This window comes from Misgurnus anguillicaudatus, chromosome 21 (genome assembly GCF_027580225.2).
Source record: "Misgurnus anguillicaudatus chromosome 21, ASM2758022v2, whole genome shotgun sequence".
In the NCBI taxonomy this organism is placed as follows: domain Eukaryota; kingdom Metazoa; phylum Chordata; class Actinopteri; order Cypriniformes; family Cobitidae; genus Misgurnus; species Misgurnus anguillicaudatus.
The window spans coordinates 55,363,626-55,383,547 of NC_073357.2; the positions used below are offsets into that span (position 1 = coordinate 55,363,626).

Here is a 19,922-nt window from a genome sequence, read left to right on the forward strand (position 1 = left end):
TTTTTTTTTACAAGTCTCTAAAACGTTTGAACTCCGAAACTTTGTTATTATACTAAACATAAAACGAATGCTTCACATACTATTATTGTATATCTAGATTATATCTACTGTATTATATTGCAGGGATTCACAAACGAGGGATTGCGAATCCTGGTGGTTGGAGTCGGAATTGCAGGGCTTCGTGAATTGATGAAACACAATTATCATAAATATCATTAAACGTTTAGAAACAAAAAATATACATTTTATTAAATATTTTACACTACAATGTATAAGAAAACTTATGCAAAACGGACAGATACGTGTACCAATAAAAGAAAATTACCAGATGAAGGTACAATGTAAAATAGCCTACTACAGATAAAAACTTAAAAACGGATGAAAATGACTTAAAATGACTCGAAGTTAAACATGCAAATGTGCTATTAAATCATATTAACTTAAAAATTAATTAATGAATTTAAAATATAAAGGCAGATTTCTAACCCGTGAAACACAGTAAGCAAGTATTATTGTATATCTAAATTATATCTACTGTATAGCAGGGGTTCACAGCCGGGGGTTCGCGAACCCTGGTGTTGGGCGGCGGAATTGCAGGGCTTCGTGAATTGATGAAAAACAATTATCATGTAAATAAATATCATTAAACGTTTAGAACCAATTAAATATTTTACACTACAATGTATAAAAAAAATTTGTGCAAAACGGACAGATGCGTATATAAAAGAAAATTACCAGATGAAGGTACAATAACAGGTAAAATAGCCTACTACTGATAAAAAAATTAAATATGGATGAAAATGACTTTTTTCGAAGATAAACATGCAAATGTGCTATTAAATCATATTAACTTAAAATTCGTACTTCAAGTAAATAATTTAGGTCAAGGGGGTTCAGCTGACTCAGAGCAAATTTAGATGTATAAACATAAATCAACTTAATCAAACTCAGATGTATTTTAGTGTTTTGTTATTTGTTCGATTTTACACAATGAAAATAGGATAAGGTCCAAATATATGTACAAAAATTCTACTAAAAAATACTTGGTTATTTTTAACCCAGCGTTGGGTCAAAAAAGGTATAAAACCAACAGTTTTCAAAGTGTGTGCAACCATACAAATAAGTAAAAAGGAAAAAGATGGATGACACAAGCATAGACACAAAATCACCATATGAAACAAAAAAATTACTTCAAGTAATGCCTAAAAATTTAAGCTTTTTCAATTAAAATTCTCACTTTAAGTAAAACATTTAAGTTGAAAATGTTTACCAATTAAACTATGAGTTATGAATATAATGAATTTACTATAGTTAATATGGTCATTGTTGATTTATTAATATTAAATTATGGTACATTTATTTTACAAAAATCCCTAGGGGTCATATTTAAAGCCCTGTTTAAGACATATACAGTGCTTATCTAATTAATAAAATAAAAAATGAACTAAACTGAAGATGTAAGTGTCACATTCAGGCGTGCAGGAGGACGAAGGAGACAATCATGATGATAAACTTTGATACCAAAACAACAAACAGGACAACTGAAGATATTCACACATAACATTAAGAAGATCAGCCCACGACTAAAACAGGGATAGAAATACAAGACAAATGTGATGACAACATAGGATGATTAAACTAATGGAGAACTGGTGAAGATAATGAAACTGAAAATGAACTAAGGCCAAACACGAGGACAAATACAGGAAAACAGAAGTAAAACTATGACAGTAGGGTGGATGAAGCCTTTATGTAAACACATTTGAATATTATTTCTTCTCAGTCATATTACTAATAACATTAGTGGTTATGTGTTCTTCAGTACTCTGGAAACTGACGTTAATCGTGCCCTTTGATGGGACAAATTCCTCTTTTCGTGCTTTACACGTAAGCGTCAAAAACCACAGGAACAAGAAAACACCTAGACAATGGAAAAAAAAACAGTCAATGTATTTAACACATTTATTTAATCAAACACAATCTCATGTCAACTCATAAGCATTTTATGAGGTGGGTATTTCGTATGACCACATTCATGTAAGATTTGCTTTCGCCCTTGTGACTGAGGTTAGGGGGTGGTTTCGTGGTTTCATATTTTTGTCTTAATAATAAGCATACATATTTCCATGATCCAAAATACATGCAAACTCTCGTAGGACGAGATTTTTAAAGGGGACATTTTGTAGGTGTGAGCAAAATGTGCCGTTTTTGGGTGTGTCATTTAAAATGCAAATGAGCTGATCTCTGCATTTAAATGGCAGTGTTGTGGTTGGATAGTGCAGATTAAGGGGGCGGTTTTTCCCCTTCTGACATCACAAGGGGAGTCAAATTTCAATGAGCTATTATTTCACATGCTTGCAGAGAATGGTTTACCATACTGGGTTGATCTTTTTTCACATTTTCTAGATTAATAGAAGCATTGGGGACCAAATTATAGCACTTAAACATGAAAAAGTCAGATTTTCATGATATGTCCCCTTTAACAAGAACTTCTGCATCATTGATGTATCCAAAACTATCCACACTTTCATTAAAAAGTGTACAAAATACGGCTTAAAACTGTGAGAGATCAATAAAAGGTGGTACTTAATTTAACAAAAAAAAATGTTATCCAACAAATATTATAGTTTTTCAAATTTAAACATATTAGCGATGCAATTTTTAAATCTAATTTTATATTTTCGAATAGTATATTAAACAAATATGCTACTTTTTACCAGTGGTGGACGGTGACTTCTTTTTCGAGGGTATGCGATGCGAAGCTCATCACAACATGTAGCACATGTCATATGTGTGGCTCGTCATGTCAAAATATGTGTTCGGTGCGTCATGTAAACTCATGTGAATCACGTGTCTTGTCATAATATATACGTGGGTGATTCTCACGAAACCATTGAAACAACACGGCACTAATGATTTTAGCTTTAAAATGTGTAATATACATTAAAAAGCATCAGAATTAATACAATACTGTGTTCTACCTTGCACAATGTGTGATTTCAACATAAGAATTTATAATTGTAAATTTTATCTCATTTTCTGCTGAAATTCTCATTACCGCAATGTGTCCGGCTGTGTTTGAACATGCATTATGTTGTTATTTAATCAAATTAACACAAAAATATTAAGAAAAAAAATAAATGGATGTTTTGTTAAACTACTTTAGATGACAGAAAAAATATTTACTGAATATTCATGTATAATAATAATAATGAAGAAAAAATAGGAAAATGATGTGTCCATGCCTGATGTTCTCATCCTCCGCAACACTTTTTGAGAACAGTTTAAGCACACATACAGAATTTTAATAAAGTTTGATTTTGAGTGATCAAGCACATGGACCAGTTACTTCAAGATGGCTACCAGGTAAGATCATTTTTTACAGTTAATTTGAAATATTGTCTTGTCAGAATGCTTACACGACATGATTATCATTACCGCAACAGATGCTTATTAAATGTTAATTTAATTAATAGAAGCATAATACTTTGATTTTAAATGCATGTGCAGAATCTCCAAATTATGTTCTTTCAGGTTTGTCATGTCATTTTGAAAATATGTCAGTGTTGATGTTTTCTGACTGTTGCGGTAATGAGATTTTTTAGGACAAATTTTTTAAATTATGTTACAAAAAGTGTTAAATGATAATGAAAAAAAGTATTTAAACTAATGTTCCCATTTACTCCAGACTTTGTTTTTCAATGTCTGGTGGGAAAAAAGTAAATTTAAGCAATTTTTACATTTTCATGCTAGACATTTTTAAAACCAAGTTTCGTGAGAATCACCCACCTGCTGAAGACGCTTCAAAGCAGTTTATGATAAAAGAGACGCTCATGTTTGCCAGATACTCGCATAATCTCACGTGTAATCAGAGTGTAAGTTAGTGTCTCACAAGTATTTTGTCTCTTTAAACCCTTTCGATGCAGGTGCAGCTGGCATGTTTTTTGACATCACGCATGATGCACACGGTTCACATGACGCCACAAACACACACCCCGACATGACGAGCAACACAAACGACACTCTGAACACATATTTTGCCCCTCGGAAGAGAAGTCACCGGATGCCACTGCTTCTTACTCCAAAGAACATGACACTGGTGGTTTTAAACAAAAGTTGTGGTACACCACTTGACACCTCTATTTATTCTGCAAAGTGTGTGATGCATCTGCAATTCATTTCCTTCTTTCAGCTGAAATTGTTCAAACAAATCTTACCCTGAAAACTGTTGAGAACGGTGAACATATAAAGTACAGGGAGATTTAAAGGGACGCGGGTGAAGAAGGCCAGCGACCACGGGACTCCCAGAACACAGCAGAGGCCGAAGAGAGAAACCCAGTCTTTCCAAAGCCGCTTCTTATTGAGCTTATTCTGAACATCCTGCGATCTTAACTTATGCATTTTTATCAGCACTACCGCCAGCATAACCGTGTTAAAGATCATCACCAGGCCAAGATAACCATTTACTGTAACGTAGCTTATCACAGTCTGTGTGGTTATCCAGCATCTAAACAATTAAAAAGGGAATCAGTTAATACAATCATTTGGCATAGAAAAATGCTAAAGTAAAATATGTGTATCCTTACATAGATGCGTTTGTTGACCTGTCTTTTTCCTCATGAATAGCATATTTGCCATAAACTGATGTGTATTTGCCAATGATACCGCATATCATCACTGTAACCGTGGGTACACCTTTAAAAAATAGATGATTTAGTACTAAGATCGTATAATGCATAATACATTTCATTTATATGAAATCATGTTTTTCTAATATTTTTATTTATGCAATGTAATTATGAATCACAGGCTTATATTGATTATTCAGTGTTTCCTTATAATGATTACTAAAGCATTCCTTTTTTATACTTTGCGCCAGACATGCAAAAAACATGTAGGCTGTATTTGCCTACTTATAGACAAGACGTCTAAATAGTCTGTCTGGTGACGCATTTCCAGTCATACTGAGAGTCCCTCTCGATTCTAATGACAGTAGTTTCTGCTTTCTCATTATCAATGGTAATATTTCTTGGATTTATTTTGTGACAGTCCTGTAAAATATGATAATATGCGGCTTGGAATACTTTTCATTTATTATTAGGCTGTTTTCGCGCTGTAAAATGTCTATATGTACAAAATCGGTACATGTTTGTACACTCAAAAAAATTGTTTGTTCATTCAACATAATTGAACATAATTCAACAAAACTTTTCCACGAAATTAGTTTAGGCTTGTACAACAAGAATACAATAAGTTAATTTAAACAAATAATCTTTTGTTGCACCAACTTAATCAATATACTTTCATTGGTCATAAAAATATCTTGTTCAATAAACTTAATTCAGTCAAGGAAAACTTTTCCACGCAATTAATTCTGGTCTGTTCAACAAAGACAAAACAAGTTCATTCAAGCAAAAAAGTCTAGTTAAACCAATTGTCAGTTTCTATGGGGCTGTTTACACTTGGTATTAGGCTAAGATGTGTTTTCATCGATCGGATCACAAGTGGACGAGAGAGACACATTACGTTTACACCTGGTATTTAAATCCGTCTCTTTTCTCCACTTTCGACCGCTTCTGTGCTGAATACTATGAGGGGGTGGTCTGTGAGACGGTGGGGGAGTCTCTCTGCTGTCATTCAAACCCGAGCGGGAGTAATTATGAGTTTATATGGACGCGATCTAATATAATGTCAGTGTCCACTGCTTGTTTAGCAAGTAAACATGCTGCACAGTGTTTTGTACATGAGTATGTAAGAGCTTTCTTTAAATTTTCAGCGCAATTGATGAAATAGGATCGCGCAACTTTCACACGCTTTCAAAACGAAACTACGGAGATCAGCCTCTTAGTTTTATCAATGAAAGGCTAAAAATAGCGCTGTTCACCGAACGTTCACGCCAGAAGTCAAAAAAGACGTAAAACTTGTGTTTAATACCTCAGATTAGATAAATGGGCGGAGAGAAGGCGGTCGCGTATGGCTGTTCGAACGCATTCAACCACATGTGCGTTCCGCAACTACAAAGCGATCCGATCGAAAGTGGTTTCGACCACCTCTGGATGTGGTTGAAAGTGGTCGAAAGTGGACGAGCTCAAAACGTTTTGAACACCGTTTACACCTGGCATTAACGTCGTCCACTTGTGATCCGATCGACGAAAACACATGTTAATGCCAAGTGTATACAGCCTCTAAATAATACTAATTAGCATAAGCACATGTTAACATGCTAATGACACATTGGATGAACATGTGAGAAGAGATTGATCTTCAAATAGGCATTAACACAGTTAAAGAAATACGTACGTCACATCCACAACTTAACCACAAGCGCCACTCTTCTGCACGATGGTAACCAAACAATTTGTAAAAATATAACACAAACTCTTCTAAATCAATAAGATAAACCAACATTAATCACTAGAAAGTCTTTCTTTCCTAAAAATGCATAAAATAACACTTAATTAAAAAAATTACTCTCCAAAGGCAGTTGCATGCAAAGCATGCTGGGAAATACAGATTCACGGGCAACAAAAATCATTAATGTGGTCCCAATATAAAATGATTAAGTTCATGTAATTTTTTTTAAATTTAAGCAGATTGAACATTATAAAAATAGGTTGAGACAAAAAATAAAATAAAAAAATTGTGTTGTATTAACTTGTTTCATTTAAGTAAATTTGACAAGGTGCAAACATTTTTTTTATACCTTTGAGGTACCAATATGCATCTCTCAACATGATCATCTCACCGAAAGTCATGTTATAGTCACAAAAAATGTGATTAATCTATTCGTGTCCATGAACAAAACTCAGCCTTCTTCGTGTCACTCGCATGAATTTTGAATAGTTTTTCGTGTCTGTGGCACACCTTTCTTTTTCGTGTCATTTTATGTATTGTTTTCTCATTGTTTTCTCTTTCTATTTTTAAATCATTGTTGCTTTGGGTTAGATTTGGAGTTGGTTTAGGTTGTACTTTTATATATTGGTTTCTACATGTTTTTCTTCCGCTTTTAAAACTATTCTCGCCTGGAGTTGGGGCTAGAGTTGGGGTTTAGGTTAGGATGTCTAAAAATGTAACAGAAAGTGATTCTAACCCCAACCCCAAGCGACAACAGTAAGAAAATAGGGAAAAAAACTATGAGGAAAACAATACATAAAATGAAACGAAAAAGAAAGTCATGCCACAGGCACGGAAAACTATTTATAGAAATTTTTGCTCAAGCCACAAAAAAATCTGAATTTCGTGCCATGGACACAAATAAATTAATCAAATTTTTCGTGACTAAAACACGACTTTCCATGAACTCAGGTATAAAATTGTGCTTTTTAAAACGATGCACCCCAACTTTTTGATACCTTCTTGTACCTTTAATTCTGAAGGTGTACCATGAGCTACAGGAACATTGTTGTATTTCATCATCCAGTGAACGTTATTATATACTGATGGCTACTATGTAGATCAGAGTGTGAATTTACTGAACTCACCCCAGGCCACAAGACTTATTTTAAGCATGTATCTCTTGAAGTAAATGTTGAAGACCCGCACCAGCAGCAGGTACAAGTGAAAGCCCTCGATGGCCGTCCATGAGAACGTGGCCAAGAGACACCAGTGCAGAATAAGACCTAACGTTGTGCAAACTTGATCACTCCGGTCTGAAAACCAGACGCTGCACAAGAACGAGACGTGCAGTAAGAACAAGGAGCCTGCCAGCTGTGCATGTATGATTATTGAATTCTCAGAATGCTTCTTCCTGTGGAGGCAATGATCAAAGATATATTAATATAAGCACATTATACCACAGAAACAAGATGACAGATAAAATGCTAACACTTTCCCGTGAGGTTGTATTTGAAGAGCTAAGTAAGTGCGCCCCTGAGCATTTTTTTTCATTAGGCTCTTTTTCATTTAGTACTTTATCTTTAATGGCAATGAAAATGTTATAAAGTAATTGAAATGCCTTATTTTCACAAATGTCACTTTAGTCTTTTAATTTGGTATTTAACAAATTTGCAGTTTTTTCAATGCAAAACCTTCAAAGTGCATGCAAAAATCTAAAAAGTCTCCCGTCAATCTACGCTGTCCTTACTGACAGAATGTAGTCAATATAATAGGTTGCATATTCGCTAAACATCCTGTAAAATGCTTATCCGATTCTTTATTTCGTGCACTTTAAAGGGGACATTTCACAAGACTTTTTAAAGATGTCAGATGAATCTTTTGTGTCCCCAGAGCATGTATGTGAAGTTCTAGAGTAATATACTATATAGATCATTTATTGTAGCATGTTAAAATTGCCACTTTGTTAGTGTGAGCAAAAATGTGCAGTTTTTAGGTGTGTCATTAAAAATGCAAATGAGCCAATCTTTGCACTAAATGGCAGTGCTGTGGTTGGATAGTGCAGATTTAAGGGCAATATTATCCCCTTCTGACATCACAAGGGGAGCCAAATTTTAATAACCTGTTTTTGTGACATTTTTGCAGAGAATGGTTTACCAAAACTAAATTACTGGGTTGATCTTTTTACTAGGGCTGAAACGATTCATCGAGTTACTCGATTTACTCGATTCAAAAAATTCCTCGAGGCAAAAATTCTGCCTCGAAGCCTCGTTAAATTCCTATGACGCGCACTACACGCGCCAAGATCTGATTCACACGGAGCTTTGTTCAATGTTCAGGAAGCACATCATAGCGCGTGGTTCATTTTGAATTTAGTTGGCGCGATGGCGGAGCGAATATGTCCATAAACGGCAGAGAGAGACTGTCTAAAGTTTGGGATCATTACATTCAGCATCTGAAGTGAAAACATCCACTGTTGTTTCACCAAGCGTCGATGAAACAAGGTAACATAGCTTCCGCTGATTTTAATCCCATACTGTATTTGTAGCAATGGCGTTATGCGGTTTGACTAGATATGATGTTTAGCTTTGATGTTTTTAAGGAGTAAACGTATTCACGTTCAATTGCAGGACAGTATAGATTAAAAAAGAACCCCTTCACACACGCATGCACTACAGGTGTGTGTACCAAAAAACGGCACCACAGTGCAATCATATATGGGCAACTTGTAATCTGACATATTTTGTTCAATAATAATAATCTCTGTTTTATTGGAGTTTAGCATAAGGAAGTTATTCTCTCTCACGCGAGTCAGACCGATCGCGCAATGCATCACATATGCTTAAACTTTTATGTAGCCACGCAACAATAATTTCAGCATGCATTCACTGTATACAGCGGGATGTGATGTTGTGATTTTTCGAACGGATTCTTAACCTAAAATGCACCGCAATGCAAGTGATGCAAACCAAATGCAGCGTTCTATTGAAAAGTAATGTATGTATTTCTGCAGTACCAAAATGCAATGAAGCAACTGAACGTCTGACTGGGGTGTAACTCTTCCAATCCTCACGCACAGAACGCGTGCACACGCACAAACACAAGTGCACGTGCGCGCATACACACAGGTTGTTACCATAGCAAATAGGCTCACCCCAGAAATGATATATTATATGTTAAAAGCCTAATGGTAAATGCTGCAGGTGTAGAAATGTACATAAACCAGATATTTACTTTGATGTCAGGGCTAGATTACAGCATGAAACCTGTTGTGCATATTAATAAATGAAAGTGTTTAATTGTTGGCACTGGCACTTATAAACACTAAATGGGTAAAAAATTGAAATAAATAGGCTTATTTCTTGGAGCCAAATACCTCTGTTTTTTTTAGAAATAAAAGCCAAATGCTTGAACATTTTACAGCCAAGGCATTTTCGTTATGCATTATTTGTTTTGGTTGTTTAAAAACACACAAAAAAATTATCCGATTACTCGATTAATCGATCGATTCAGTGCTAGATTAATCGATTACAAAAAGAATCGATAGCTGCAGCCCTACTTTTTACGTTTTCTAGGTTGACAGAAGCACTGGGGACCCAATACATGAAAAAGTCACATTTTCATGATTTGTCCCTTTTAAAGAAAATTGTTGCTTAAAATTGTTGTGCCGTTTAATGGATTCTGCCATCAACGTGGTATTTCTGAATGGTCTGAGGCTGGGATTAAGTGGATTTTAAGCAAAAGTATTTGATGAACTATTAATATGTGCCGAGAGCATTCAGTCAATATTAGTATTTCATTTTTGACCGAGGTGACGTTTAGCGGCTTTTGCATTTGAGCTCCCCTTTTGGCACATATCCTTTTTTCCGTAAATGCATTTGCTAACATAAACTAAAAATGAGCAATATAGTTTTTCATCATTTATTCATCTTTATTAATGTTAATAGTTAATGGCAATACTATTGTTCATGTGGGTTCATTATACACTAATTTTAAAGGGGTCATAGCGTGAAAATCTGACTTTTTCCATGTTTAAGTGCTAATTTGCATTTTAAAGGACACAAAAACGGCACATTCTTTTGTTCAGGCCTACAATGTAACAATTTTAACATGCTATAATAAATTATCTGTGAGGTATTTTGAGCTTAAATGTTGTAAGTGGTGCTAAACCCTGACAAAAGGCTCCAGAAGAAACCATTTTTGCATCATTTTCATTTCACATCTACCCCTGAGAAAAACCGCCCCATGGTGCGGAGACCAAAGTCTCACACCTCATCAAGCTGTTCCTCATTTCCCCCTCTACTCATTATCTCAGCTCTCAGAACAAACTGTATATGAAATGCTGCACCTGCACAAAATATCTGACTGGTCTTGTTTGGTATCATATTAAATGTTTCAGTGCAAGTGGTACAATGGGTCCATTAATATGACAACAGAATTCAATGTTAAAGTGTAAAAACCTCCTAAGACCTGGATGTCCACATATGTGGACATGACATTTTTTTGATGTTTGCACCATAATTCTTAATTCTGTGTAACTGGGACCTGTTGTACACAAACATGGACAAACACACTGCTTCATGTTCTTAGAATTTTTTTTAATTATATTTATTGGTTCTTCCTAACCCCCAAATAGCTGGAAGAAATCTGAAAAAAGATCAACCAAAATTTGGGTCTTAGGAGGTTAAGCAAACTTCATTTAATGTTGATAGACACCTCCCCTCTTAGGCATAAACCAATTACCCACTGTATGCTAATTAAGGACAGCCCTAAGTTTACAACAACCAATCAGTACCAAATTTCTATATGCTTTGTTCTCTCTGGATATTTAAGGAAAGTTTGTAAATGGTTCAGGGAAATTTTCTATATTCAGAAATGAACCCCTTGGCACAGCATAATGTATTTTAATTTCATTTTGAGGAATCTGTAACCAGATCTTTGTCCTTTTGCCAGGTATGCATCTCTTGCGTTTAATTACAACTGTTTTTGTTATGTTTTACATTTGAAATGTGAGTTAAAAAGAATGATCAAACGTTCATCCAAATTCCACAATCATATCTATTTGACTCATCATTACAAACAACAGGATTTTATCTTTCGGAGTCAGATAAAACAACGTAAATTACGTAGCGTTAAAAACGTCATTGGTAAGCGCCGGAAAAGACATAATGCGCAAGGACGCGCGCCATGATGTTTGGCTTCCACGATTGGGCCAGACGGATGGACCTATATTATATTTTCCCCTTCAAATTCACATATGCACTCTGGGGACACCAAAGATTTATTTTACATCTTTACAAAATCTCATAATATGACCCCTTTAACAGTTACAAAAGTAAAAATGTATAAAATGCTGAAATTAACATGGACTAAGATTCATAAATGCTGTAGAAGTATTGTTTGTTCATGTTAGCTTCCATTCATGTAATCATTCTTAAATATTCATTTCACTTGACTTAATTTTCATTCTACACGGTTTCGATTACTGTTGTTTAATCTAATGTTGGGTTCTTGACAGCTTTCACAGGGGTATGTCTACATTTCAATGTTGTAAAGAAGTAAAATGCTTGGTATTATAACAACTTTTGGATTCTTTTCTAGTTTGAGCATTGAAATGCAATTAAGGTTATATTAATAAACTCTTAGTTAACATTTCCTTGTCTTCTGCCAGCTGTTCTTAACCTACATCTCTTTATTTAACTTACTTGTGGCTGAATAGAGGTTTTAATTCAGAGCAAAGTTCATCATATTTTTAAGAACAGACAAAACCATTTCCTGATGAAGGTGAGACATCTAGTTTGAGAATTTTTTAAAAACCTTCTTTAGTGATTTTTAGTAAAGTCATAAAATTCTCCTTTATCTTATCATCTGCTTTATCACCAATCTAACAATTTTAACAAAATTTTTTTATAGTTTATTTGAAAATTTGCTTACCTCTGACAAAAAAACATGATCACGACGGTGGCCGTAAACACTATCGAAAGGGCTGAGCCGACGTAAGAAATGTAGTTGAGGTGGACAATATGGTTCTCTTCAGGAATTTTAGGATTCTTTCAGAAATATTAAAGACAGAAACACATTTAAATGAGAAGTGTGATTTGAAAGACAGCTTTAGCTAAAACTACACCGTAAAAATGACGTCAGCTCAATATATTTTTCTTAACAAATTAAGTTAAATTAAATTTAAACTTGTTTTTATGAGCTATGTCAACTTATCACAAGTCAAAACTTCCAATAGTAGGTTGAATTTGCAAAACCAAGTTGTTTTAAAGGAGGGGTGCATGATTTTTGAAAAACACTTCGGAGTCGGGCAGAGTACCAAAACACACTTGTAGCCAATCAGCAGTAAGGGGCGTGTTTACTAAACAACGTCTTTGCCTGGGTTGCGCATGTGTGGGGCGGGTCTATCAAAAGAAGGTCCAAATTCTATTGGGGTAGGGGGGTGTTTGTTCAGGAGATGTAAACATTGGCTTTCAGAGATCATGCACCCCGCCTTTAAGTTCATACTGCATTTTTTACAGTGTACAGCAAGTGACTCTCAAACTTACAATAAGCACCGCAAAAAAGCTGAGGTGATTACAACTGCACACAAATTCGTTGTTTGTCACGTTCGTGCTGCAACCTTCAGTACTCCAGTAACCTGACAAACACACACACATATATTCACACGTCAATGTAAAAGCAACTATTTTATACAACCTATCATTTCCCACTTTTTTTGGGATAGGGGTTTTCTACAGAAATGTTGTTTCATGTCAGCAATATATGTCTCTCACTTGGCATAATCCAATGCAAAATAAAAATGTATATTATATATAAAATTATTTTGCACTTTTTTGTTACTGGGGTGGTAGTCTCAAAGGTTCACTCAAGTTCACACATTGAAATGCTGTAATAAAGGGCACCTATTATGCAAAATCCACTTTTACAAGGTGTAAGGACATAATGTGTGTTGGCAGTGTGAACACAACCACCCTACGATGAGAAAAATCCACCCGCTCCATTGTTTTTAATCCTCATTAAAAATGTTGATTCTCTTATCAATGTGAGGTCACATTGATAAAGCCCCGCCCATTAACAGTCCTGCATTACTATAGTTTCCACCCTCAGCGAGTTGTACTCTGTTCACAAGATACTATTGTCTCAGACTGTATTAATCAGATATTTTTACCTGAAAGCGCTCACTGTCTTTAAGGCATTGAGGAGCTGTAGCTCATTTGCATTTAAAGGTACAGACATTAAACGGCGCGTTTTTGCTCCCACCCAAATATGGGCATTTTGGACATGCTATAATAAATGATCTGTGGGGTATTTTGAGCTGAAACTTTACAGACACATTCTGGACACACCTGAGATTTATATTATATCTTGTAAAAAAGCAATAATAGGTGCCCTTTAAAAAGTGCACAATAGTAATATACCCCAAAAGGTACAACATTATATGAAGTTTTGTACACCTGTAAAGGTACAAAACAGAACCGGTACCACCCCAGTGACAGAAAACTTAAGTTTTTTTACACAAAAAACAATTCACAGAAAGTGCAGATTCCTCACAGATTAATGTGCATACTGACCATTGCCGTTTTGATCAAGATGCCAGTAGACGCAGCTTACATTTTTATTCTGCAATTACAGTAAAGCTTTAGAGTACAAACATGCACTGTAAAAAAATGTGCTGTAATTTTGCAGCTGGTTGCCAGTAACTTACTGTAGAAGATAAAGTCAAAAAATGTTTCATGTTCATTTAACTTTGAACAAAATGTTGCCAGTAAATAACATAAATGTAAAATCTACAGTAAGTTACTGGCAGCTAGTTGCCAGTAATACCCAGTAATACTGTAATTTCTACAGACATTTTTTACAGTGTGCAAGCAAAGTATAAAAACAAGACCGCCAGTGCATACAATTGCATTAACCTTAAAACTTAAAGCTACAGCATACTGGACTGCCTGCCTTGAGGAATCCTCTCACCTGATTGCTGTTATTGTACCGGAGCTGAACGGGCTCAGAAAGGTTGCGTATTTCATTCACACCAAGCCAGACACCCAACACATTTTCTCCATAAATAACTTCAGGACTTGAGTTTGTCTACACCACAACGAGACACCACAGAGGAGGGTTATAAAATGCAGACGAGACCTCTGGATGACACTTGAAGATAAGTGGTATCATCTATTGTATTAGTCATTTATTGATTCTTTATCATAAACGAAGCTTAATGTGCAAAAGTGCAACTGACCACAAAGAAGGTTTTGTTTACAAGTGACACTTTTAAATCTGTATTCATTCCCTCATTCCTGCTCTTCTGTAAGGCCTCGGAGGAGATGTGAACTATGATTCCTTCTTTAGTTTCCAACATTGGCTGTTGAAACAAAAAGGAAAACACAAGTCTTTATTTTGCCAGAGCGATCCACATCACCTGAAATTCATTTTGATGAATTGGCTCACACAAGACAATACAACATAAAATATACAATAAAAACATGAAATCTAAAAAAGTAAACAGATACTTGAATTTCTACCAATGAATAGTAATAAAACAAAGTACTACTGCATTTAATGACCCTGACTCTGAGAAGAAGGACATAGCTTTGTCTGTATAGGTAGACAAAGATTGCTGTTGTGGGTAGCCTGTGGGTAAGTACTATTAGAGAAATGGGTGGTTTTGGTTCTTCTACTTTCTAACCTTCTGCCTGATGGTAAATGAATGGAAGGCGAATTAGCAGGGTGAGATGAATCTTTGAGTATTTTCAGACCACTTTTAAGTAAACGGGTGTTATAAACGTCACCAATCTTAGGGAGGTTCAGCCCAATTATTCTTGACGCAGCTATACTACCCTATTCAGTGCAGACTTATCATCCGTCGAGCAGCTACCCCACCATACAGTAATGGAGAAAGTAAGATTGCTCTCTATCACAGCCCTGTAGAAGTGAAGCATACCAACCTTGGACACTTAAAATTTCCTAAATTGTTGATGAGCTTTTATAACAATCTGGCTGACTTTGAGGCTCCATTTGAGACTGAAGGATATGGTGGTCAACTTTATAGTTTTGTCATTGATGGCCAGGGGCTGGAGCGCCTTAATATTTTCCTCTTAAAATCATCAACCATCTCCTTTGTTTTGGAGATATTGAGGGACAAATTAAAGCAATAAGCCCCAAGCGGAGTGCCTAAAACCCCCTTAGCTGTTATAAAATGCACTGTAACCCCACTGCTTTGCGGGGTTTATTGCGTTTATAAAACGGTTACATCATATGCATAGCAGGGTTTCACAAAATGAAACACAAATTAGTTTGTACAAATTATATTAGTACAAATATTACTCTTCCGCCAAAAAAAGTAGTTCCTCAGAATCAAGTGCGCAGTTCCCAACCAACACAGACGCAGCAAAGACACAATGAAAATATGATTAAAGACTGTGGTGTTTATTTTTATAAATCAACATTCATCTAAAATATACATTAACATTTATATTGTGCAACTGTTGAAATGATGATCAAATATGCTTGGAAGCATGCTTAACTCTTTCCCCGTCAGCAAGTTGCCACCCAGTTTTAGTTGAATGCCTTACAGAAAAATTATCTTCTTTAAATAAACATAAAATATCAAATGAAAGAACAGTCCATCCGCTTTCCAACAAAAACAAAAAAACGTTTCATCCTACCTTCATTTGTTCTCTTATCAGTTATCACCTCTCAAATTTTCAGCTAAAAGCGGAGATAATTCCATTTTTGTGAAGAACTTTTGTAAGAGATCAGATTCAGAGCCTGATCAAAACGTACACATCACGCTAAATCCACCACAACGCTGTTGTGTTGAGTAAATGCGTCAGTGTGTAAGTTGGGTAAGATTGCCATCTAGTGGATAATAGCGGAAATATCAATTTAAGTCAAAAACAACTCGGAGAACGTTTTCTCTTTATTGACGAAATGAATTTATCTGGATATTGCCATAATTGTGCAAAGGTAGAAAAATTTAAATATGATTAAAGACTGTGGTGTTTATTTTCATAAATCAGTACGCAGCAACAGTGGCGCAGTGATACTTGTGATGCGGTCTCTGAACCGTGGGTTTACCGGGGTATTTTATCACGACTCAGAACGCGTTTCAACCAACCAGAACGAAGAACCAGAACGAGACGTTTTATAATGTTAATTAAGCACCACTCAGCCAGCAAGGACACTTCTGTTCTGTAAGCCGATTAATCATCATTAGTGATGATCTTGCTTGCTAAACTTGACTGAGTCATGATGAGAAAAAATTTGTCAGTCCCTCCAGAATAACGTGATTATGCGATCACACGATTCAACACATAATCAGCCAAAGTCCGCATTTTTATGCAGGGGCTGCATTTTTTCAAATACGCCGCACTTTCAGCAGCATAAATTCCAGATTTCCATGTGTAAAATATGCGGGGCTTGCATGATTTCATATTCCCCGCATTTTCGTAGCAAAAATTACATATATCTTAGCAGAAAGTTGAAAAATGTTGCATTTACTTCACACAAGCGCAGTCATGTCCCATATTGCCATGGGAACGTTATAAGGTGACGTGATTATGTGACGTGAACATCACCAAAAAACTGCAAAAGCTGCGAACAATTTCATTGCATAAAATTGCATAAATATCCCGCATATTCCATCACATTTAAAAAAAATCTTGCCACAAGATCAAGTATTTTTGGCCGCAACAATCACAAAAAAACTCTGAGTTTTTCTGGAAGAAGTGATTATAAAATTAGTATAAAAGGGGAGACAAAACACACCCTTGGGGGGCACCAATGCTGATGGACATTGATTTTGACAACAGGTTAAACCTAACCACTTGAGATCTGTCAGTTAAAAAGTCAAGGATCCACTTAAGGATGCCTTAACCCCCAACCCCAGAAGTTTGTCACACAATCTCTTTGGTTTAATATTATTATAAGCCGAACTAAAATCAATAAACAGAACCCGTGCATATGTAGCTGTCCACTCCAAATGTTGAAGAATGTTATAATCATTTATTACACAGCTCTCTGGAATGCTTGATTCTGATTGGTCAGTTGAGAGATTTGCAGGTTCGTTCTTTTCAAATAATAACCGCTCCAAATTAATAACGCATAGCCGGACTACTTGCACGAGTAAAATCGCTCCGCGCCAATAAAGATCAATAAAGATTACTGTCTGTTTGGCGCCATCTTGTGACAAACACTCGACAACCACAAGACAAGACACAGACAGCTTACTGAGACTGAACTTGACAAAATAGAGCATGACAGCTGCGAAGCCAACACACACAAAAATACAGAATGGGCATTAAAACTTCTCAAAGACTGGCTAAAAGAGAAAAAATGGAGACAGACAAGTATGAAGCAGAGGATCTTAATAAGGTATTACGATCATTTTATGCATCTGTGCAAAGTTTCGCGGAAGGATAAAAATGTTAATTTAAAACAAATATGCCAATAAAATGTTTAAAATTAACACGGTCTCACACCCATGGCGTCAACATCCGACGACACCCGACCATGCGCCAACACGTTGACGCGGAGGGCACACCCCCCGCGCCACTCCCCGACGCACTGGGGTCCTCAATACTATTAGGTACGCGAAATTAAACAGTTGTCGCCTGGCATTGGGGTTAGGGAAAGGTTTGGGTAGGGATGTCATTATGTAAATCTAACCCTAAACCGACGCGATGATGGTAGAAAATGGTAAGAAAAGAGGAAAGAGAATGCAACGGACTTGATAGTATTGAAGTCCCCAGCTCGTCAAAAAATGACGCGAAAGGTACACCCCCCGCGCCAACACACCGACGCACGGTCAAGCGCCGTCAAACACCGACGCCATGGGGTGAGACCGGGTTGGTAAAATTCATATTCATGTCCAGTTTGTTTTCTTATGTAGCAAGTAGCCGTGTAATAAGCGGGATAATGTAGAGGCAGCTGGTATTATTGGGAAATAAGCCCCTTCAGTGTGATACAAGACCCTCCGCTTCGCGTCGGGTCCTGATCACACTGTCGGGGCTTATTTCCCAATAACTACCGGCTGCCTCTACATTATCCCTTACTTAAACAACTCACATTCGACTTCTTGGGTATAGGAATGATATAGCTGATTTAAAACATGCTGGGACTTTACATAATCTAAGGGAGCAATTAAAAATTTCAGAGAAGACATGCGACAGCTCATTCACACCATTTAATAATGGCAGCAAAAACCTGGTCACAGCCTGCTGCCATCCTACAATTTTGTTTTTTCAACAGAAATCTGAGCTCTTTTTCTTCTATCAAAAAGGTGGTTCATGAGGAACTATGTCCATTGGCGTGACTCAAACAACTGTCTCAAAAACCAAGATCATGCTGCTGATGCTTGCAATTTAACTTCTGTTTCTTGTTGTTGTATGATGTTTGACCATGTGAACTCTTTTATCCATTTGTCAATATTTAGCGGGGCGGCAGTGGTTGAGTGGTTGATATAGGTTGTCTACAAATCGTAAGATTGGTGGTTCAATCCCCGGCTCCACCTGACCAAGTGTCGAGGTGTCCTTGAGCAAGACACCCAACCCCAGCTGCTCCCGACGAGCTGGATGGCGCCTTGCATGGCTGACACCGCCGTCGGTGTATGATTGTGTGAGTGAACGGGTGAATGTGAGGCAATATGTACAGCGCTTTGGATGGCCATTGGTCTATGAAAGCGCTATATAAATGCAGTACATTTACCATTTTATTGACTATCAGATTTATGAAATAAATAACTGCCTATATGTTGACTAGTGATGAGTTGCTGTACATCACTTCACATAGGTGTAATATGTAAGGAATAATTGACGACGGGCCCTTGAATTATGGACTAATGGCTTATAAAAGTGTCCGTTAAATACCTATTTTTAACAGTGTTTCAGAAATACTGGTTTTACCTTCGAGTCAGACAGGTTCTGTGCATAATAGCCCTGCACTGGGATCCGGCTTCGAATCATAGAGCATCTTCTCATATAATTCTCCATACACCTGTATGAAAACACCATACACTAACATCATCAAATGAAAGTCAGGCTTTCATGTTTTTAACATTGTTTTATAGAATTTCAGTAATCCTTTAACATTTCTATTTTTTTTATCTTTTGGACAACAGAACTCACCTTGGAACATTTATGGGATGATCTTGCTTGCAATATTCTCGAACCTTTTCGCATCTTTCAATTGGTTTATCTGCAAATATAAAGTCATATCATCAGTACATAGGACTTTAGTTATTCAAAAAATTTTAAATTCATTCATAAAATCTTTATAAATTCATACCACTACACAGAAATATTTGTTAATAATCATAATCAACTGTTTGTGACTTTACACATTAGCTTCTGAAATCTAAAAATGAAGAACATATTCAGACTCACCTTGTCCAGTTATTAATTTGTAGGATAATATCCAAATAATGAAACGGTATAAATCTCTCATATTGCTCTCCTTACGCTGAAGTGTTGAGCGTATGTCGAGTGATTTTGTAAAAGCGCATGTCCTGTGATTTCCTGTAAGATTACGTCATGGTACATGTCGTGTTTAAGTAGTTTCACTTACCTGTTTACTCACAAACACTAAACACT

At 36.1% G+C, this 19,922-nt stretch overlaps 1 protein-coding gene across 1 annotated transcript; it reads right to left on the reverse strand.

Annotated features, from left to right (window-relative positions):
* Positions 1-1,088: 1,088 nt before the first annotated feature.
* On the reverse strand, positions 1,089-19,906 carry adgrg3 (adhesion G protein-coupled receptor G3). Its single transcript, XM_055214167.2, has 12 exons — positions 19,716-19,906; positions 19,458-19,527; positions 19,236-19,326; positions 14,573-14,695; positions 14,305-14,421; positions 13,908-13,956; positions 12,882-12,973; positions 12,268-12,383; positions 7,482-7,747; positions 4,587-4,695; positions 4,218-4,507; positions 1,089-1,921 (listed from the first exon to the last, which is right to left on the reverse strand). Exons 1-12 carry the CDS (start codon positions 19,774-19,776, stop codon positions 1,770-1,772), a joined length of 1,536 nt encoding a protein of 511 aa, XP_055070142.2. The 5' UTR covers positions 19,777-19,906; the 3' UTR covers positions 1,089-1,769.
* Between the last annotated feature and the right edge of the window lie 16 nt (positions 19,907-19,922).